The sequence below is a fragment of the Zingiber officinale genome, chromosome 6A, assembly GCF_018446385.1.
Source record: "Zingiber officinale cultivar Zhangliang chromosome 6A, Zo_v1.1, whole genome shotgun sequence".
Lineage (NCBI taxonomy): Eukaryota > Viridiplantae > Streptophyta > Magnoliopsida > Zingiberales > Zingiberaceae > Zingiber > Zingiber officinale.
Window position 1 is genome coordinate 91025547 of NC_055997.1, and position 23137 is coordinate 91048683.

The window sequence follows — 23137 nt, forward strand, 5'->3', positions numbered from 1 at the left end:
AATTCTGATACAATACTTATCCGCTGTTTGTATGCTTATCCAGTTACAATGATGATTGATTTTGTAACCTTGATTCAATCAACTCATTTTAGGTCAACATTTTATGTTATTTCTTTGAACAGTAAGAATTTGGACTTGCTAAGTCTCAGTAATTTATTCATGCATTGAATTTGTGCTTTCCATCAAATTACGCCTCTGATTTCTCATCTTATCTCCTAAGTAGAATGATAGTTGGCTTGATTTTGTGGGTTCGGCTTATCAACAAGAGTCGTCTACTGAAATTGATCATCATTCATGGCCAAAAAAATAACATTTATAGCTATTAAAAGAACAAAGTTTAGAGAGACTAAAATGCTAGTGAAAAAAGTACAAATGATTTATTATGTTAAGGTATTGACTAAATTTGTAATTTTGTTTGTGCAGGTCTCGCTCGGTGTAGTTGGAGACACTCGTATCATAAAGCATTTTTGTAGATCTTCCCCGTGGTATTCTAGCCTATCTTTAATATGCAAACTTACCAAACTTATATCTCACTTTTTATATACTGTCTCAGTTATAATTTTATTTATTTTATCAGTTAATACATTGTATTTATTCCTACAGGTCATTAGAGGTGACATCTAATATTTTTTTTCCCCTCTTGTTCTACAAGCTATTTGAAGAAAAATGGTAAGTATTTGAAAGTTCCTTTTTATGAATCAAATTTGCAATTTACTTTATCTTATATTGGAATTTTTAGTTCCACTCTAAGTCAGATTCCTCCGCGTGACGATGATGATGATGGCGATGATGATAACGATGATGCTGGTGATGCTATTTCATGATTTTAATTATGTCTGATGATTATTTGTCTCATAATTAGTGTTTTATACATTAAACCATGCCATGTTAACTTTTCTAATTTTTATTTTATTTAATATTGTTAATTTGTTTTTAACAGGATTGGTGAGGCGAAATATGTATCGGAGAAAAAAGTAAGTATTAAATAACACACTCGTAGTTGAACATGTTAGACTTTTAATTATATTTATATATTTTTAAATTAGTTATATTTGAAAAGTTAAATAAAGGTATCTTTTTATATATTTGTTGAAATTTGATATTATTGCATTATTACTTCAAATTCCAAATTATGATTAGAGTTTGCCTAATAACCAAGTAACTATGAGTACTTAAAGACTAGTATCAACTAATTGCTCATATATTAGTTTGTGTTTTTTTCATTTCAGACATTTTCATATTATAGGGATTTTAAGAATACATCTCATTCTCTCTATGTTTGATGAAATATAATATTTGTAAAACTTGTTTGATAAGGTGAAATATGGTATATCATAACAATTTGATACAAATGAAACTATTAGAATTGTGAGATTGTTAGAATTTAAGTTATTATCTTTCTGGTTACACATGATCTGGTTTATTCGTTTGTTTGTATGCAGGAAGAGAAGAGTTGATAGGGATGAAAGCTTTTGTGGAGAAAGAAGATGAGTTGATGTATCTTAGTTTTTTTTTTAAATTTAACTCCTTGTTTAACTTCTTGGATTATTAGACTTTATAAATATTTGAGTGTTGAACTTGTATAATATTTTGGAGTCGTTTGAAGAAGATGTTGAGAACTTTGAATTTGTTGTATTGTGATTTGATTTCAATTATTAATATATGTATCTGAAATAGGATGTGTTGAATGTATATATTGTGTTATTTGTGATATTGTTAATTAGGATGTGTTGAAAGTCTATATTTTGTTATTTGAATTTGTTATATATATTTTATTTGAATTTATTGTAGAAATGTATAGTTGCTGGATTTTTTTTTTTTAATTTAGGAACGAATTTGGCAACGAAAATAATTTGTTCCAAACTTATCCATTGATAATTTTGCAATAAAAATATTTTTGTTCCAAATTTCGTCCCAGATTCTGGGACGAATATGCGGATTCGTCCCAGAATTTGGGATGAAACTGCGGATTTGTTCCAGTATTTGGGACGAAATTTGGAATGAATATTTATTTTTTAAATGAAATTAGTATTTTCGTTGCCAAATTCGTTGTAAATTTTGCAACAAAAATAATATTCGTTGCAATGTGTCATGAAAATTAGCAACAAATTTGGCAACGAAAATATAATTTGTTGCCAAATTTGGGACAGATTTGGCAACAAAATTAAATTCATCCCCGAATTCGTCCCCAAATTCGTTGCTAAGTTTGCAACAAAATAAATTTTCGTTGCAAAATTGTATAGTATTTTGGGACAAATAGAGTTTTTTGTTGCAAAATTGGCAACGAATTTGGGGACGAAAATATTATTCATCGCCAATTTTGTCCCCAAATTCGTTGCCAAATTTCCAACGAACAAATATTTGTTCCAAAAGTTGGCATCAATAATTTTGGGACGAAAATATTTTCGTCCCAAATTTTGTCCCTAAATATTTTGCAACGAATTTTTTTGTCAAATTCGTCCCAAAATTTGTCCCAGAAGTCTTTATTTTTTGTAGTGCTGCAAAATAGAATCTAGCTCTTCATCTCTACCTTTTATTCCATTTACATTTCCAATAAATTCATAATTTTTAACATATAAAATTGGGAAGCATCGCATTAAAGTAATAATAAAAAAAATTAGAATTTCGCACATTTTGATCACAAGTTAATTTGCAAAACTAATTTGCGTCCATTCTATAATAGTACACTAATATAAAATTTCAAGTCACATCTTTTTTGAATAATTCAAGTATCTGAACTTTGAGCTCAATTAATCATAGAGATAGTTGGCAGTTTCTTGTGACCCGTAACTTCAAGGCTATTATCATTTTTGGATCCACATACCCTTTAAAAAAACCCAATCACTTCCAAATGTACCATAAAAATTGACATTGTAACAACTTGTAACATACACTAAGACTATCTCCTGTCCAAAATAAACAAATCATTTCCAAATGTATCATGAAAATTGGCATTGTAACAACTTGTAACATAGGTCTATGACACTAAGACTATCATAAACTTTGGCATTGTAAAATTTTATATTAACTATCATTATTAATATGATATTTTACTGCATAAGGAAATTTCAATATTATCCATTTTATGTATTTAATTTTCATAATTCCAAAAATACATATTAAATTGTCCTTATACCCCTTCCTTGTGAAATAATTACTTGGGTTTGTGTGTGGGCATCTTTATATTTTTGTTGTACTAGTTCAAAATTTCATCGCTTTCCTTTTATGCTATCGAATTAATTAAGTTTTAAGGGTGTAGATACATTAAAAAAAATTTATAGAAATACATTAATTTTAATTTAAAATGATTTAGAGTTCTCTAAATCACTAACTATTTTTATACATAAGTAAAAGGTTTTATAAATGATCATTTCTAGGTGGAATAAGAATGACATTTTTTCCTTCTAAATCAACAGTGAGAGGAGCACGTTTGAATGCAGATTTACAAGTTTCTTACTTTATTGATTGCTTATTCTCATCTTGTCTATCCGACAACCTTCCTCATGTTTTGTCACATGGAGCACGCATTCATTTCAGAGACACATGTTAAACTTGACCATGTGCAGTGCTAAACTTGAGGGCCTTTAATTCCCTCTATAAAACGCGATCATCATCACCTTTACTAACACAATATAGACACTGCACGACCTTTTTTCTCGTTTGCTTTGTTGAGTAGACATGGCTCCAAATAGGCCTTCAAATTACGAGGATGATCAGGTATATATATTGTTATCTGCAACTTCATTTCTTTTTTCTTGTTTTGGCCCTCGATTAGCAGCTTGAATGAGTGTTAAGCATATAATTTTAGATTGCAAGGAGCTAGGAGAACCACCGTATGTGACTGTTGTTCTAATACTGCATAAATTAGATGAGATACACTGCTGGACATGCCTCCACAAACTAAACTAAATTTGTTTGTTTTTTTCTCCTTTGTTTTTTAGTAGATATGGCTACAAATAAACCTTCAAATTACTAGGATGATCAGGTATATATATATTGTTATCTGCAACTTCATTTCTTTTTGCTTGTTTTGCGCGCCCCTCATTAGCTGCTAGCTAGGATGACTGTTAAGCCTGTATTTTTAGATTGCAAGGAGTTAGGAGCATGGTTTATCAGAACGGACGTGTGGAGTCAAATTTCCAATAGATAACGTTGTAGACAGCTCAGGACTTTATTTTAATTTATTTCTTCAAATAAAATAATATAAATTTATATAATAAAAAATAAATATTGTGACGAATAAGTTCTATCTAACTTTGCAAATGCAATATAAAGTGATTGTCCTTTATGTATACTTAACTATGCAAATCTGACCCACCGGTCCTTTCTTAATACTATCTCTAATATCAATAATAATTAATTATTGTCCTCATTGGCATGGCATAGCGGTTAAGGCGGTGTCATAATTTTATCCTCTACCATAAGATATGTGTTGGTGCTAAATTTAGTGGAAAAACATAGGTTGGACGATCGTGGACTGAAGTATCTATGGGTAGAAAAAGTGCATGAGTTTGCCTTCGCTAGCGAAGTATCGATTCGGTATTGGATGGTCTTATAGGGACGACAAGACCATGAAGATCCACTATTGACGACTTGTTGTAGTGCTTCTGTAATTTATCTTGAGAATCGATGGAAAACTACCATGAGTTGGAGCTATCATCTTCAAGATTAATTGGGTCGTAAGAACCAAACACCTGAGTTGCCAATAAATAATAATAATAATAATTAGATTCTTATCCTTAGGTAAAGTATGATGGTAAGAAGTAGGACATGCTCTTATGCAACCCAGTTTGAACCTCTCGTAAGATAAATCATATGTCCATTGTGTTCGAACCACTAATGACGACTTTGGACCATCCATATGTACTTTCCGGATTTCTCATGGTAATCGATATAAAATTTTCGTTGGTTCTAGCTAATCACCTCCGACTCCGATTACTAGATACAAAAAGTTAGATACGTGTATTATAAAAACAATCACAGATATTATATCTATTGAAATCAATATCTTATTACATATACAAGGATAAAGACAATTAGCAATAAATTAAAGGATTAATTCCCTTGATTATTATTGATATTTTTAGATTTATTTGAAATTTCTAACCTTTTGTTTCTACTTTTTGCAAGGTTTTGGTGGAAGGAAACTCTCATATAAAGACAATGATACTAAATAGGCCTCTAAAATTCAACGCCCTCAACTATCGAATGGTTCGTTAATCCTTAGTCTCAATTATACCAGGCATTTAAAAAATATTATTTTTGATAAATTACATGCCATTATTAATGCTTTAAAATTAAGCCAAACAAATCAATTAAAAGTTTGATTTCTTTATCTCCGTCCAATTTAAAACATTTAGAAGCATTTCATTTATAAGTTGACCAAGAGTTAGTACCTATAGTTTATAGAACTCCAAATACCGTTACATAAATATAAAACCGTTTTAAAGATAAATTTACTTATTCACTCTTACATTTACTAGTGGTAATAAATTAAATATTCCACTGTTATTATATTTTTCTTTTTTGCTTTTAATTTTCGATTCATGTTAAATTAGGTTTCTGATTTCTTTTAAAATCAAATCTTGTTTTCAAGATTTTGCAACTGTCCGAGGAGTTCCAGAAGTTGGAAAATGATCATGCTGTTGGGTTGGTAATTGTAAAGGTACATACAGATTACATCCAATCAATTGCCTTATATAAAGTTTCAACTTCTTTTATGAAGAAAATGTTGAATTTTGTTTTAAAAAATTGTTTTCTTTTGAAAATTCAAATTGTTTTTTTGTTTTTTGTAATGTATATGTGTAAGTATTTAGTCTCACATTGTTAAGCAAAAAAGGTTGGAATGACCTTATATATGGAGTCATTCCATCCTTGCTTAGCAAAGTTGGGTGGACCTACACGCATGCGCGGGTCAAGCCCAAATCAAGTGGGTTCGGGGGATTCGAGCCGGAAATTCATAAACCGGGCGCGACGCACGCGATTATCGCGCGCAGGGGGGGTGCAAATCCCCAGCTCGTGGGCCTCGCACTTGCAGGCGGCCAGTCTCTGGTATGGTTCCGTCTGAACCAAACCAGTTGGTTTGATTCTCCGGTTCTGTTCGTTTTTTGCTAGCCTCCGGACTCAGAAGGCGAAGCGACACTCCCGCGTGAGGAAAGGACGCAGGACGCGAAACAGCAACGCGTTTGTTCGTTTTTTGCTAGACTCAGAAGGCGAAGCGCACACTCCCGCGTGAGGAAAGGATGCAGGAGGCGAAACAACGACGCGTTTGTTCGCTGGCGAAGCAGTGCTTCGAGTCTCTTCATAGTGAATAAAAGGGGAGGCGTTGTGCCTCTCTTATTCACTCAAGCTATTCCTGCTTTCTTCTCCTCTCTTCTCTACGATCTGAGGTCTTTTTCTGATTCCCGAGTTTTCCAGTCCTTAGGTTTGGTCTGTGCGATCTGAGGTTGGGTTCGAGTGTGACGATCGTCTTGGAGTGCACCTACGATCGTCACGAGTGGTAGTCGGATCTTGGGAGGATTCTACCGGAGAGCCTTTGCACCGTGAGGCAGCGATAAATTCTCTAAAGACAGCCGGCACGCCGACGCTTCAACCCCGGATAACTATTTTCTAACCCTGCTCTTTTATTTATCTGTTTATTGCATGCTAGTTATTTTTGTGCAAATACATTACTGTATTATTGCTTATAGAATACAACATTTTTAGAGAATTTATCGCCGAGCATCGATAGACATGATGAATGATAGGGTAACGAGACCTGATGAGGCTAGTGCCAGACCCGAGAGATTTTTCGGGCAAAACTTCAGACGTTGGTAACAACGGATGAAATTTTGGCTTACTACTCTAGGGCTATTCTCCGTTATAGAAATAGACCCTCCTTCACCTAATGAAGAGGAACCTGCCCGTAGTTCTTCCTTAGAGAGGTTTAAGCAAAAGGATTATCTCTGCCATGGGAGAATCATGTCTGCCCTCTCAGATGCACTATTTGATGTGTACTGCTCAACATCTTCGGCTAAAGAGTTGTGGAAATCTTTGGATAAAAAATACAACTCCGAAGATTCTGGATTAGAAAAGTACACTGTGGCAAAATTCCTAAACTTCAAAATGGTTGAAGGCAAATTAGTGGTCGAGCAAACACATGAATTCCAAGTTCAAATTCATGGTCTTGCTGAAGGAGATATGTCATTACCCGAAAAATTTCAGATCTTGTGTATCATCAAAAAATTGCCTCCGAGTTGGGAAGATTTTGGCATGACTCTTAAACATCGGAGAGGTAAAATCTCTCTAGAAGATTTGATGATTGCCTTAAATATCAAAGAAGAACATCGGAAGCAACCTAAAAATGATGATACAAGAATACCTATGGACTTTATTCCAAAGGAAAATGTAGTAGTCTCATCTGACAAGAAGAAATTCAAAAATCATAAAATGAAGAACAAGATAAAACCCAAGCCAAAGGTTCAAAAGAAAAATGGAACCAAGCCGTGCTGGGCATGTGGGCAAATTGGACATTATGTCAAATTCTGCCCTAAGAAGAAAAACCAAAGTAATACGTCCAACACCAAGGCACAAGCAAATGTCGTGATTGCTAGTGACGACACCAGCAATAGGTTTATTACCTTCAAACCTGAACTAAACTTGATCTATCAACCTAATGAATGGTTAGTTGATACAGGTGCTAATGTGCACTGTTGTGCTGATCGCTCTGCCTTCCTTACTTATCAGGTAATTGAAGGCACTTCCGTGACTATGGGGAACCATTCTGCAGCCAGGGTGTTTGGGATAGGACAAGTTGACCTGAGGTTCACCTCTGGAAAAGTCCTGTCACTGCATGAGGTGCATCATCACTACAACAAAAACCTTCATAGACATCGGTTTTCCACCGGTGTCTATTTCATTTTCGACCGATGTCTATGAAGCCGATGTTAAAAGTCTGCCATTTTAGACATCGGGTTAAAACCGGTGTAGTATCACTTAACGACACCGGTCCTCGAATCGGTTATTAACTGGTGTAGTATCACTTAACGACACCGTTTCATCAACGGTGTAAAACCGATGTAATATTGTATGTTAATAACACCAGTTTTGGCAGCGGTAAATGACCGATGTAATATTAGTTAATAACACCGGTTTTGCAGCGGTGGAAAACCGATGTAATATGTATATTTTTTAACAGCACAAATTTGATTTCCGAAACAATGAAAAACCGACAATAACAAAAAAAAAATACACAAATTATACAAATATTCTTCATTCAATAATATCCATAAAATACACAAATATTCACAAATTATATAAATAATCTTCTTACAACAATATCCATAAAATACCCAAACATTCTTTTTACATCAAAAGCTAGCTAATAGATATCAAAATCAAGGTAGAACATTGTTTTAACACATCAAGGTAGAACCACACTTCAAATGTAATCTAGCATGCATTCAGCTCACTCGAACCGCACTTCATCAATTTCAACTCTAGAGTACTTGAGATTTGTAAACTGTAAAAACACATAAATAATATATTAGTAAACCAAGACCAAAAATCATAGTTGAAAAAGTAGTAAGAGCACCAGGTAACAAGATGACTAATTTGAATGCTTAAATTAGAAGCAAAACTCTGCTTGCACAAAACTCAAATTAGAAGCAAGGAAAAGAGTTGGGTAGAAGGGAAAGCGAAACTCTGCTTGCACAAAAACAATCACCTATTCTATTTCGTCCCACCAGCAAAACTCTGCTTGCATCATGTTCCAGAGAACATGTTACATAAGCGTTGATGCTTGCTCAGGTGAAACAATCCTCTTCCTGCAGAAAGATCCGATAGAAGGACACTTTCTTTTCTGTCCACCTCGTGGCCGTGACTGCCACTGCTCATCGATTTCTAGGAAGTCACCCTGCAACAAGAAGCTCAAAGCAACTCAGAATTCATGCAAACCTAGATTAAATATTTGTTCAGATTAAAACAAAATTCAAAATTGAATTTGCTAACATTTCAGATCACCATGTCAAGTCTAGTAGATAAATCTTAGACTAAACACTTACTTGAATGTAACTGTGCACACCAGATTTTTCATGGTTATCCTTGATATGCTTGTAGGGAAATTTCTTCCCACATTTAGAAAATCTATATGCAAATGGACGAAGATTTTGATGGACTGCTTTTATGTGCTGTCTGAGATTTGATACCTGCAAGGCGCAAAAACTATACTTTATAGTTACTAAATAGAAGATTGATTGCTTATCCAGAAATAAATTAAGTGATGCATATGAGAAGAAAAAAAGGGTGATCTTCCAATAAATTATCCTTATCAACAAGTGTGCATTTATGCAATTAATAATGAATGTGGTAAAAGGCCATTTGAACATCTATTTTAACTGCTTACACACTCCAAGCCTCTGTTTAAAAAAGCTCAAATTACCTTTGATCTGTTCATATCTGATAATTGTCTTTGCCTAGGTGTTTTAAGCTTCTGTTAAAAAGGCTCAAATTAGACATCTCCATGATCTTTACCTTTGATCCATTCATATTCAATAATTGTCTCCTAGTTCAAGAACTGCTTCTAATACAAGAAAATCAACCTCAATAACAGTTTCAGCATGTCTTAGTCTCTTGCAAAGAGGTTAAGCTTCGAACAATGTCCTAACCAAATTCCTGATGGCGCACAAATTGGGATGCAAACATATTATGGTTTTATTTGGTCATGATTTTAACCTCATCCTATTAACTGAAAAAGTGCTACTAGATTGCCTCCAAATAGCAATTAAGCTTTGACGGCTTGAGAGACAGAAAATCGATAACTACACAAAATTTAGGTCTTACATTTGAAAAGGTGCGTTCACAACCTTCAAAGTTACATTTTGTCCTCTCAGTCACCTCACTTGCTTCATGCATGTGTTCATGTCGTTTAATATTCTTCTTCAGCTGTTTTGTTCCACAAATCACACAATCAACATAAGGTGAGAAGTTTTGATATGTGCTTTAAGGCATTCTGCATTTGTGAATGTCTTCATACATCCAGGTTCATTGCTAACGACTTCCACATATTCCAATATATAAACAAAATGCTAACATTGATTATATATTCCTTAATTAGCACATAAAACTTTGAACATGCTTTAAATATTTGAGACACAAGTTTCAATATGAAGATGAATTTGACATGCAATCGAGTACCTGATCAGAAATGTAGTAACGGTTTCCAGACAAAACAAGATGAAAACCATACTTGCGTAACATTGGTGGGATGGAAAGCAAATAGCAGTAGGAGCAGCTTGCTGCAACGACAAACACCAGAGCAATTTCAGATAGTTATCTAGCTGAGGTGAAAAACCAAACTTATTATTATCTTTGAATTTAGCGCCATCATATCCTTTCTTGACCTATCTCCTTTGTTGGTAAAATTTGGTTAAACTCCAAGTTGTTCTAAGAGGATTGGAGAGAACTGAACAACACCTGAAATTTCTCCCAATTGATGTTCTCCCAGTTAATTAACTCGGCATTCGGTGAAAGAGTGAAAAAGAGACCAATTCCCAGCACAAGCACCAAAACACTACCCTTCATGCAGCCAAAATTACGTGTTAACTTCATCAAAATTGTCTTGCAGTACTTGTCAGCTTCTTTGATGGATGCTACTTGGCCGGGGTCTGTGTTTCTTGACAGGGCATCTTCATTCTTTGATAGAGAAAATAAGAAGAAAAAGATTTTGATCAACAACTAAATTTTGAAAAACACTGTGCAACTAAACCTGACCACATCTAGATACAAGTGCAACAATAAGTAAATTTATCATATCATGCACACGATAGATGCCAAGGATGGAAATCCAAAAACCGTCAGCTTCAAATGACTGAACTTGGATAAGAAAATTAGAAATATTTGATAGTAGCTATACTTACTTTAGCCCTCAAATGCTTAAGTGTTACTTTGAGAGTGTCGGGGGAAATTTTGGCCGAGTAATTTCGTCACTCAGTGGAGAGTTTCCGAAGAACAATAATTGTCGCACCAACATTCTCTACATAGAGTTTTTCCTTCATGATACAACAGTTAAAGCAGTTAGAAAGGTTTACAAAATAATAAAAGCTATAAATAGTACGTTTGAAGAACAACTCACCCACTGTTTATAGCACTCAGTATTCTGAGTCAAACACCAGATGAACAAATCCGTCGCTTCCTTTGTTAGCTCGGAATTATATGTATATAAGTTCCATGTTAAGTACAGTCATACTATGAAAACATCAGCCTAGGACACATAATAATGCAACATCTCAATTATACTTTCTTGAATCGCTTGGATGGCAAAAGGCAAAAGTTGTTGTGATGCTTGCTTTGTGGTTTTAGTACCAGAACCAGTAAGAGCCAACTCTTTTAGAGTAGGATAAAACGTCTCAAATCTTTCAGTTGCCTGCAGAAAGATATATTAGGAACTCATCGTAAAATTTTATGCAATATGGAGATCTTCCATGGAAATAGGCAAACCTTGACTCGAGCTGTAGAAGCAGGAAAAGTCGCCGGCATGAGTAGATCAAGTACAGCAGGTGGTACTATGCGTTCCCCCTTCCGAACAGCGCCATTTAACAGAATAGTTCGAGCTTTCGGTCCAGAGAGAATCCTGAAATAAAGCCAAAAAGTAGCTTTTGACTAAAGCAATAAATAGAAACAAAAGGATAAGAGTATCAGCATTGCCTCATGACAAACCTTTCGACCAATTGCAGCACCAAGTCCCTAGACTGTGGGTTCACATTTGATTTTCCACAAACTACAGGAAATAGGAAATGCGACCATATGTACATGCCGACAATCAGATCGGCCGCCCATGTCGCCGCTCCACTGTCTGCCTTGAACGTGCATCGCCTTGTACCCCTCCCCCTCGAACCACCACTCCCGCTCCAGGTGGCGGCAAAGGGGGAGCCGTCGGAAGGGCGCCGACGAAGGCGAGGTCGTGATTGCCGGAGAGGTAGATCTGGCGCAGAAGGGGAGATAGCGGGAGGGGAGGGATAGGAGGAAGTAAGTCGATGCCCCTTCTGTGTACGAGCTCCTGGATCTCGGTGCTGTTCTCTCTTCCTTCGGATTCCCTCACGTTGCCGACCAACCGTGCCGTGGTGGTCGTGGGCGTCCTCTCGTTGTTCGGATCTCGTCGGCCCCTACCTTAGCCGGGAAGAGCGAAGAGAGGAAGGAGGAGGAGGAAGAGAGGATCGGATGAGGAGGCAGAACAGAATGTCGATCCAGGAAGGGGCGTCAATCGAAGGGGAAGAAGGAAGGGGCGTCGATCGAAGGGGAAGAGGTAGATGAGGCTTGGAGGTTTAGGTTTAGGTTTAGGCTGAGAGAAGGGGTGTGATATTGGTTTAGGTTTGGAGGGAACTTTGTGAAGTGTTGTAAATTTTGGCTGGTGGAAAAATTAAATTATTTTTTTTTGGTTCATTAACACCGGGTTTTAAAAACTGCTGTTAAAACCGGTGTCTATTAACAAAAAAAAAAGGCGCTCATAGACATCGGCTAAAAAACCAATGTCTATGAGCGAAAATCTGCACTCATAGACACCGATTTTTAGAAAAATTGGTGTAAAATACTCAAAGACATCGGTTTTTGCTTAAAACTGTTGTTGTTCCACCGATGTCTATGAGGGTTTTTTCTTGTAGTGCATGTTCCAACAGTCCGTCGGAATTTGATTAGCGGGTCAAAGTTAGTCCGTGCTGGTTATGAGTTGAACTTTAAATGTAATAAAATTGTAATATTACATTTAGGAACCATTATTGGAAAAGGTTAACTTAATAAAGGTTTATTTAAACTCAATGTAGAAAATGCTACCTTAAATAAATCTACTGATATTGGTTGTTCATATAACATTGAGTCTTATGATATATGGCATGACAAATTAGGACATGTCAATTTTAATATTGTGAAAAGGATGATGAACCATGACATGATTCCTAAGTACGCTATAAATGATAAGAAAAAATGTGAAGTTTGTGTGCAATATAAACAAACCCGAAAACCCTTTAAATCAGTTGATAGAAATTCTGATATTTTAGAATTAATCCATATTGATTGTTGTGAGTTTAACGGTGTAATAACGAGAGATCATAAAAGGTATTTAATTACCTTCATTGATGATTACTCTCGTTATTGTTATGTTTATTTGCTGAAAACTAAGGATGAAGCTTTAGATAAATTTATGATTTTTAAATCTGAAGCTGAGAATCAAACAAATAAAACTATTAAGAGGTTAAGGTCTGATAGGGGTGGAGAGTTTACCTCGAACCTGTTTCAAAAATTTTGTCAAGATACAGGTATAATTCACGATGTAACTGCTCCATATAGTCCTCAATCTAACGGTATAGCAGAACAAAAAAATCGAACCCTTGAAGATATGATTAATTCCATGTTAGGCAATTCTGGGTTACCCAACTTCATGTGGGGGGAGGCTCTATATACTGCATGTCATGTGTTAAATAGAGTCCCCATGAAGTCAAAGGATAAAAACCCATATGAGCTTTGGAAAGGCCAAAGGATAAGTTTGAAATACCTTAAAGTGTGGGGGGTGCCTTGCAAAGGTACTAGTATCTAAACACAGAAGAAAAAAACTAAGTCCAAAGACCGTAGATGGTATCTTCTTGGGTTATACTCAAAATAGTATTGCATATAGGTTTCTGATTATTAAATCTGAAATTTCTGGAATAGATGAAAATACTATTGTAGAACTTCGTGATGCTACATTTTTTGAGGATATATTTCCTATGAAGACGAGAACACCTCAGTCTATATCTGGTAATCCAACTAGAGATATACCTACTTCCATAGAGGCCCCATTATCCGTAGAAGGTACACCGTCCTAAAGTCACTCTAGATTAGATGAATCTAGTAAGCATACAGAACTGAGAAGGAGCAAGAGGTAACGTGTGTCTACGGATTTAGGCCAGGACTTTATCACCTATAATATAGAAGGTGACCCTGTGACATATAGAGATGCTATGGCTTCTCCTGAAGCTAAACACAGGAAATATGTCATTAAAAGTGAAATGGACTCTATTATCTCTAATGCCACTTTGGAGTTGGTAGATTTACCTCCTGGGTGTAACACCATAGGATGTAAATGGGTGTTTAAGAGAAAACTAAAACCTGATGGGTCAGTAGATAAATTCAAAGCCCGCATAGTTGCTAAGGGATTCAAACAAGAAGAAAGGATTGACTATTTTGACACTTATTCTCCTGTTACCAGAATTACTACAATCCGAGTGTTAATAGCATTGGCATCCATATATCATCTTGAGGTCCATCAAATGGATGTCAAAACGACATTCCTTAATGGAGATCTTGAAGAAGAGATATATATGGATCAACCTGAGGGACATGTAGTTTCTGGAAATGAGAATAAAGTCTGTAGGTTAGTCAAATCTCTTTATGGTTTGAAACAAGCCCCAAAGCAGTGGCACGAAGAATTTGATAGAGCTATGCTATCATTTGGCTTTGAAATGAATGACTCTGATAAATGTGTGTATGCTAAAATGAAAGGTGATAATTGTATTATCTTATGCTTATATGTAGATGATATTCTACTTTTTGGTTCTAACCTTTCTATTATTAATGAGACTAAGGCCCTCTTAAGTGGTAGGTTTGATATGAAGGATATGGATTGTGCTGACATGATTTTAGGGCTAAAGTTGACTCGTTCAACTGATGGAATAGCAATTTCTCAGTCACTCTATGTTGAGAGAGTATTAGAGAAATATGGCAATAGCCAAGTTAAATCTATAGTCACAACCTATGATCCTTCAAAAACTCTCCACAAGAATAAGAGTGGTGTGGCAGTATCTCAATTAAGATACTCACAATAATAGGTAGTCTAATGTATTTAGTAAATTGTTCTAGACTTGATATTTCTTTTGCTATATCGAAATTGAGCAGGTTTACCAGCTGTCCGGACAGAACGCATTGGGATGCATTAGACAGAGTACTCAGATATTTAAAAGGCACTATATCCTTGGGCTTGTGGTATGGGAGATTCCCTGCAGTCCTGGAGGGATATAGTGATGCTAGTTGGATAGCTGACATTGCTGAGTGTAAAGGCGTTATTGGTTATGTCTTTACACTTGGAGGCAGTGCAGTTGTTTGGAGGTTTGTTAAACAGAAAATTATAACCCGTTCTACATCTGAGGCAGAATTGTGTGCTTTGGATACCATCGTAACTAAAGCTGATTGGCTTAAGGGTCTTCTTTCTGAAATTTCCTTGATGGTGAAGTCAATACCTTCTATTTCTGTACACTGTGATAATCAAACAACAATAGCTCAGATTAGAAGCTCCAAGTATAACCAGAAACAGAAGAGGCATGTACGAATAAGATTAAAGTCTATTCGTGAGCTAGTGTCTCTTGGAGTGGTGTCATTGGACTTTGTAAGTTAAAAAGACAATATTGCTGATCCACTCATTAAAGCACTTGATTATGAGAAAATCAAGAGATCCAGTATGGGAATGGGACTGAGGCCTGTCCTGGTTTCATCTATAACGAAAACTCAACCTATCTGATTGGAGATCCCAAGAAGTAGGTTCAATGTGTTATAAACAAGTTATAAGGGTGAAACATAAGCATCAAATTGATTGAGATGTAATCTCATAGTCTCTTCCCTGGATAGATGCTTGACTGCTAGTAAAGATGAGCTTAGAAGCTTTTAATGAGTTCAAGGTCTTGATGACAGATGCTCGCAGTACATCCTTGGAGAACTCACCTTTGTAAGTGTAACTGTGTGGCCGCAGTGTGGGAGGTCTAGGCAACTCTCCTAAGCATTTATGAAACAAAATTTGGTGGCATGGCCGTAATGCACCAACCCAGAAGAATTCAACCGTCGCCCGTAATGAGTTGTTACCAATTGACTGTCACATATAAAAGGTTTAAGTTCAAGACTTAGTTCACTTCAAACCTATGTGAATAAGATTGGTGTACTTAGGTGAAAATTCAAACCGGAAGGTATTTTCACTAAAAGCTCATTGCAACCAAGCTTCAGGACATATTTTTGTTTTCGACCGAAATGATTTGAATTTGTGGGGGATTGTTAATTTTGTTTTAAAAAAATGTTTTCTTTTGAAAATTCAAATTATTTCTTTGTTTTTTGTAATGCATATGTGTATGCATTTAGTCCCACATTGCTAAGCAAAGAAGGTTGGAATGACCTTATATATGGAGCCATTCCATCCTTGCTTAGCAAAGTTGGGTGGACCTACACGCATGCGCGGGTCAAGCCCAAATCAAGTGGGTTCGGGGGGTTCGAGCCAGAAATCCAAAAATCGAGCGTGACGCACGCGATTATCGCGCGCAGGTGGGGTGCAAATCCCCAGCTCGTGGGCCTTGCACTTGCAGGCGGCCCGGTCCGTTTTTGCCAGTCTCTGGTATGGTTCGGTCTGAACCAAACCAGTTGGTTTGATTCTCCGGTTCTGTTCGTTTTTTGCTAGCCTCCAGACTCAGAAGGCGCGACACTCCCGCGTGAGGAAAGGACGCAGGAGGCGAAACAGCGACGCGTTTGTTCGCTAGCGAAGCAGTGCTTCGAGTCTCTTCATAGTGAATAAAAGGGGAGGCGTTGTGCCTCTCTTATTCACTCAAGCTATTCCTACTTTCTTCTCCTCTCTTCTCTGCGATCTGAGGTCTTTTTCTGATTCCCGAGTTTTACAGTCCTGAGGCTTGGTATGTGCGATTTGAGGTTGGGTTCGAGTGTGACGATCGTCTTGGAGTGCACCTACGATCGTCACGAGTGGTTGTCGGATCTTGGGAGGATTTTGCAGGAGAGCCTTTGCACCGTGAGGCGGCGATAAATTCTCTAAAGACAGTCGGCACGCTAACGCATCAACCCCGGATAACTATTTTCTAACCTTGCTCTTTTATTTATCTGTTTATTGCATGCTAGCTGTTTTTGTGCAAATACATTACTGTATTATTGCTTATAGAATACAAAATTTTTAGAGAATTTATCGCCGAGCATCGATAGACATGATGAATGATAGGGTAACGGGACTTGATGAGGCTAGTGCTAGACCCGAGAGATTTTTCGGGCAAAACTTCAGATGTTGACAACAACTGATGAAATTTTGGCTTACTACGCTAGGGCTATTCTCCGTTATAGAAACAGACCCTCCTTCACCTAATGAAGAGGAACCTGCCCGTAGTGCTGCCTTAGAGAGGTTTAAGCAAAGTGATTATCTTTGCCACGGGAGAATCCTGTCTGCCCTTTCAGACGCACTATTTGATGTGTACTGCTCAACATCTTCGGCTAAAGAGTTGTGGAAATCTTTGGATAAAAAATATAACTCTGAAGATTCTGAATTAGAAAAGTACACTGTGGAAAAATTCCTAAACTTCAAAATTGTTGAAGGCAAATCAGTGGTCGAGCAAACGCATGAATTCCAAGTTCAAATTCATGGTCTTGCTGAAGGAGATATGCCATTACCCGAAAAATTTCAGGTCTTGTCTATCATCGAAAAATTGCCTCCGAGTTGGGAAGATTTTGGCATGACTCTTAAACATCGGAGAGGTAAAATCTCTCTAGAAGATTTGATAATTGCCTTAAATATCGAAGAAGAACATCGGAAGCAACATAAAAATGATGAAACAAGAATGCCTATCGACTTTATTCCAAAGGCAAATGTAGTAGTCTCATCTGACAAGAAGAAATTCAAAAATCATAAAATGAAGAACAAGATAAAACCCAAGCCAAAGGTTCAAAAAAAAAATGGAACCAAGCCGTGCTGGGCATGTGGGCAAATTGGACATTATGCCAAATTCTGCCCTAAGAAGAAAAACCAAAGCAATACGTCCAACACCAAGGCACAAGAAAATGTCGTGACTGCTAGTGACAACACCAGAAATAGGTTTGTTACCTTCAAACCCGAACTAAACTTGATCTATCAACCTAATGAATGGTTAGTTGATACAGGTGATAATGTGCACTGTTGTGCTGATCGCTCTACCTTCCTTACTTATCAGGTAATTGAAGGCACTTCCATGACCATGGGGAACCATTCTGCAGCCAGGGTATTTGGGATAGGACAAGTTGACCTGAGGTTCACTTCTGGAAAAGTTCTGTCATTGCATGAGGTGCATCTTGTTCCAGCAGTCCGTCGGAATTTGATTAGCGGGTGAAAGTTAGTCCGTGCTAGTTATGAGCTGAACTTTAAATGTAATAAAGTTGTAATATTACATTTAGGAACCTTTATTGGAAAAGGTTACCTTAATGAAGGTTTATTAAAACTCAATGGAGAAAATGCTACCTTAAATAAATCTATTGATATTGGTTGTTCATATAACATTGAGTCTTATGATATATGGCATGACAGATTAGGACATGACAATTTTAATACCGTGAAAAGGATGATGAACCTTGACATGATTCCTAAGTATGCTATAAATGATGAGAAAAAATGTGAAGTTTGTGTGCAATATAAACAAACCCGAAAACCCTTCAAATCAGTTGATAGAAATTCTGATATTTTAGAATTGATCCATACTGATTATTGTGAGTTTAACGGTGTAATAACGAGAGATCATAAAAGGTATTTAATTACCTTCATTGATGATTACTCTCGTTATTGTTATGTTTATTTGCTGACAACTAAGGATGAAGCTTTAGATAAATTTATGATTTTTCACTACAAGAAAAAAGCTAAACAACAACGCTTTTTTGGCGTTGTCGTATGTACTAAAAAATTGATGTTGTAGATGGTGTTGTAGAAAGTCATATCAAAGACAACGCTTTAAAAGCGTTGTGGTTGGTCACAAAGACAACGCTTTTTAAGCGTTGTCTTTTCGTTCTTAAAAAGCGTTGTTATAGATGCTGTTGTAAAAATGCACATATCAAAGACAACGCTTTAAAAGCGTTGTGGTTGGTCACAAAGACAACGCTTTTTAAGCGTTGTCTATTCGTTCTTAAAAAGCGTTGTTAAAGATGCTGTTGTAAAAATGCACATATCAAAGACAACGCTTTAAAAGCGTTGTGGTTGGTCTCAAAGACATTGTTTTTTAAGCGTTGTCTTTTATTACTTAAAAACGTTCTCTTTTTAAATTTATAAAAAATAGTGTTTTTCTTAATTAAATAGCAAAATTATAAAAATACTCAAAATTTACATATAATTGAATATCCACAACCACAATCATTTTTATAATAAGACTATTTAACAAATAAATAAAACTTTATATTATACAAACAAAATGTATACATATTGATCCACAAATTAAATTTGTATCATACAAGTTATCCTTAACTTCATGACAATAATTTTTCAAACACACAAGTTTTACAAAACCTCATCATTGACTAACCTTGTTGTTGGTGTCCATCGCATGGAATTGCTTCTTTAAGTCCAAGAATCTCTTCTTCTGAAAGGCTTTCGCTATCACTCTTAGAGCCATCTTCTTCAACTTGTCATCAACACACCGGGTTGTAGGCAATCAAGAAATTTTGTATGAAAACTTCCATACATGTAAATCTCGTACTAAATAATATGTCAATGTTATATATACATGTAATTCATACCGTAAGTGTGTTTATATCATAATCGACAAGTTTTCTTTAGGGCCAACTTCTACTCAAGCTCTTTAAACACTGCATCAAAATAAAAAAATTGGCATTAGTTCTGTGCTAAATGAAAATCATATTTAGAGGAAAAAGCGGGAGTGCTGTAGATGGATATATTAACCAAGCATATTAATGTTTGACCTGTCTTTACAAGTTCTAAGCATATATATTAACCAAGCATATAACCTAAGAGGAATAAGTTACAAAATGCTACTTGATGTTTGACCTGTCTTTATTGGATTTTATGGCCCCGGTCTTCTTGTAGCCAGCACAATGTAATACTTGATGTTGACTCTACCTTTGCAGTTGTTTCGGCTTGAGGAGTGGCAAAGAATGGTGGAGTAGAGGATGGATTTCAGGTATTCATCCGTGCCATCGAGGAAATGACTCCAGTAGGTGACTAGCATGTTGACCAGGGCATGCTTGGAGAAGATGACTTGTTTCAGAAGCCTTTTAGATCAAAGATACGAAGTGTATTGTTATAAAACTAGATGCACGAACACTTGCTTATACGGTTCTTGAAATAAAATACATTCGTAATCGTCACTAGCCCAAGCTCAATAAGGAAAATTCACGGTAAATGTGCATAGTATACCTCAGATACTGCAGATGATAGGGAAGGCCAGAAGACAGTTTGATGCAAATATTGAGATTGCCCAAGCCAATCCATGGTACTAATCCTGACAGCTCCTCCAAATCGCACTGACTTGATTGTGTCCACCCATCCTTGTTCATCAGCTTGGAACCTTTGAAATGAAAGCTGCATTGGGTACATGGAAAAAACAACAAAAAGGGAGGATAAATGATAGCCACCAACCTAATTGTTCACAAATATCTGTATAAGTTATTAAGGGTGTTCATAGAAGTTGATCCTTTAGCCGTGTCTGTTAGATGGTCAAATCTAGGCGCCAACTCAAAAATGTTGGCGTCCAAGTGTTAGTGTTCAACTACTTCTGACAATGAAGTAGTAGCAGATAATCAAGAACACAAGAGAATCTGAAAGAGTCTATATTTCTTTCACTAGTAGCAGATAATGATTAGATTAGAAAGCAAAAGAACGCATACCACACCAGCTGCTCCTGCTGTTAAAGCCATAGGTGCAGTGACAGCGCTTAATCCAGATGAGCACATAACTGGAATCTGAACTGCTCGGGAAATGGAGTATGCAGCTGCTAGCGTTGGTGTGGCCTACATTTTAAAGAGGAAAAATATCACATTTTTCATCACAAGTGTGCTAAGATTTCTTATTCGTACTGTTGTTACCTTCTCGATCAAACCAAGGACACCAGGTTTTGATGGACTTGAGTATTTCCCTCCTTCAGTTTGGATTATATCAGCACCTTCCTGTTCCAGCAACTCTGCTAGCTTCACCTTTTTAAATTGAACAAAAAACAACGAGAGATTGTGTTAGTGACAAATCTCAGTTTACGAGGAAATAAATGAGCTACCTGATCAGGGAGACTAAGCATGTGTGGCACGGTTACAGACAGTGTAATGGATGGAAGAATCCTTCTAGTTTCTCTAGTGAGCTTTAGAATCTGACAATGGCACCACAGAATAGTGACGAGATAGAAATAGCTGAAAATACTCGAGGAACTGCAAGGAAAAGTACGATCATGATTCATATACCTGTTCAGGGGAAAACTGAATTCCCATCTCGTAGAAAGAATCATAATTTCCAATTTCCACTTGCATTTAGCACAAGGATTTTAATGTTTGGTATGACAGACAATCCGATCGAAACCAGTCAAGTTCATCGCATCCTAACCATTTGGGCACCTGCTTCCACTGCAGAAGGAAATGCCAAAGGGTCCACAGAGGAAACACAAATCTGCAAGAACAAGATCATCATAAGAAAGAAGAGTGTGGAACTTGCGACTCATTGTGACAAACTGATGCAACTTGAACAAGGTAATCATGCAGCGTTGGAACTCTGTCGTGAGCATCAAAGACCAAATATTACCAAATATTAAGATCAGACAAACCAAATAATACCTTATTTTTAATAGCTATCTAGAGGATCTGGCTTTTTGACTTGAAGCTGGTTCAAAGAAGACAAATCAAATATACAAATACTAAGATGAAAGCATAATGAAGTAGTTAACTTTTTCTACTTTACCTGATTATAAGATCTACAGCTTCTTGCTCAGTATTTTGCTGCACGAGTAATTATTAGAAAAACAAACCCAATAGTGGAACAAAAGCTAGATAAAGAAACTAGATAATTTACACTGACAGAACTTTACAGAATAACATATAATACAGTGCTTTGTACTTGCATATTAATCCAGAAAACATCCTTTCACCTAAGTGACAATTTTTCCAAAACATCATCATTCACAAAACATCATCATTCACTAAAATTTTTCACAAGTTTTTAAACTTCAGTGACAACTTTTCTTTGGGGTCAACTGCTCAAGGTCGATCTGGTAACTATGCACTGCATCAAAAAAATTGGCATTAACTATGATTCCACCAAAAAAAACCACCATTCCAAGAACTTAAATCTAAATAGAATTATGGCAACTATCATTCCATACCTATTCATAAATATGATCTTGTATGCACTCCGCCAACTCGGACCGAACCTCATCAATTTGTTCACGAGAGTACCCTATTTTTGTGAACTGTGAGCATACACAATTTATGTTAATGGAAAAATAATCAACACTGATCACTTTGCAATTTTAAATAGTTTATGTCAAATAATTTGAGATAAGCTAAATAATGTTACTATTGATTGCAGCGAATCTCTCTCAATAGTCTCAACTTCTTCAATAATTTCTCTCATAAATCGCATCACAAAAAAACCACATTGTTTTGCATCCGGTTGTTGAGGAGCCTATATATAGTAATTAGAGTCAAATTGTTAATGAAAATTATACACATTACAATATATGTTAAACAAAAGTACACATACCTTAACTACTTCCCACTTAACATTTTTCCTACCTTTCCTTCCCTTGGTTGAATTAAACAATTTTAAGGCCCTTCATACGTTAAGAATATTTGTTAAATAAGATTTTTATTATAATAAATATTTACTAAAAGAAATCTGAACTCACATTTCCATTACGTATTTTGAATCATCATCGCGAATGCGGCAACTTAGGGAATCCAGCAGGTAAATAGCATCCTTGTAAGGTTCAATAACACTAAGATTCCAATGGAAACTAGGCAAATACATAGGATTAGATCATAAAATTGAATAAATTATCGAAAGGAAGCAATTGAAAGTGATGTTTTACTTCTTGCTTACCCGACATTACATGGCACTAACACTAGTTGATCTGTTGATGCACTTGTCAGCTTATCTGCTAAAAGAGTTGCCCTTTGATTCAGGGTTTCAAGCTTAACTGATTTGTCTTGTGCCGTTTTTGCCAGATATGGGAGTTTGTGAGGATTCATAAATCTGAATTTCTTTGTCTTGGTATCTTTCACCATCTTTTTATACAGACACCTATCATTGCAAAGAAAAAATATTTAGATACTAAATAATAAAATTTAGATACAAAACACTCATAATAAGTTGGAAAAAATAATGATCACTCATAACACTAAGTTATGGCTGATGATAGTAACA

At 36.0% G+C, this 23137-nt stretch overlaps 1 protein-coding gene, 1 long non-coding RNA gene and 1 pseudogene across 5 annotated transcripts in view; 1 reads left to right on the plus strand and 2 right to left on the minus strand.

Annotated features, from left to right (window-relative positions):
* The window catches only part of LOC121994174, a 2141-nt gene extending 482 nt beyond the window's left edge, over nt 1–1659 (plus strand). Inside the window, exons 2-5 of one of the 4 annotated variants that reach the window (XR_006115622.1) lie at nt 424–485; nt 604–669; nt 740–834; nt 941–1659. This is a non-coding gene — a long non-coding RNA (uncharacterized LOC121994174). Of the gene's footprint in view, nt 1–423; nt 486–603; nt 670–739; nt 835–940 lie in introns of those variants that run through there. The other 3 variants (XR_006115624.1, XR_006115623.1, XR_006115625.1) reach the window with 3 other exon arrangements.
* Nucleotides 1660–10296: 8637 nt separating this feature from the next.
* Nucleotides 10297–13795, minus strand: LOC121995026 (annotated as a pseudogene).
* A 6779-nt stretch (nt 13796–20574) lies between these two features.
* On the minus strand, nt 20575–21403 carry LOC121995027 (uncharacterized protein ycf23-like). Its single transcript, XM_042548879.1, has 5 exons — nt 21322–21403; nt 21184–21242; nt 21003–21092; nt 20818–20925; nt 20575–20742 (listed from the first exon to the last, which is right to left on the minus strand). Exons 1-5 carry the CDS (start codon nt 21401–21403, stop codon nt 20575–20577), a joined length of 507 nt encoding a protein of 168 aa, XP_042404813.1.
* Between the last annotated feature and the right edge of the window lie 1734 nt (nt 21404–23137).

What these genes read in the sequence shown, in the direction of transcription:
- LOC121995027 (XM_042548879.1), bottom strand. Translation starts at nt 21,403, where the DNA reads ATGATCTTGTTCTTGCAGATTTGTGTTTCCTCTGTGGACCCTTTGGCA. An exon ending in TTCAGTTTTCCCCTGAACAG is followed by an intron (nt 21,093 to 21,183) that starts GTATATGAATCA and finishes TGCCATTGTCAG; the next exon opens with ATTCTAAAGCTCACTAGAGA. An exon ending in TGCTTAGTCTCCCTGATCAG is followed by an intron (nt 20,926 to 21,002) that starts GTAGCTCATTTA and finishes CAATTTAAAAAG; the next exon opens with GTGAAGCTAGCAGAGTTGCT.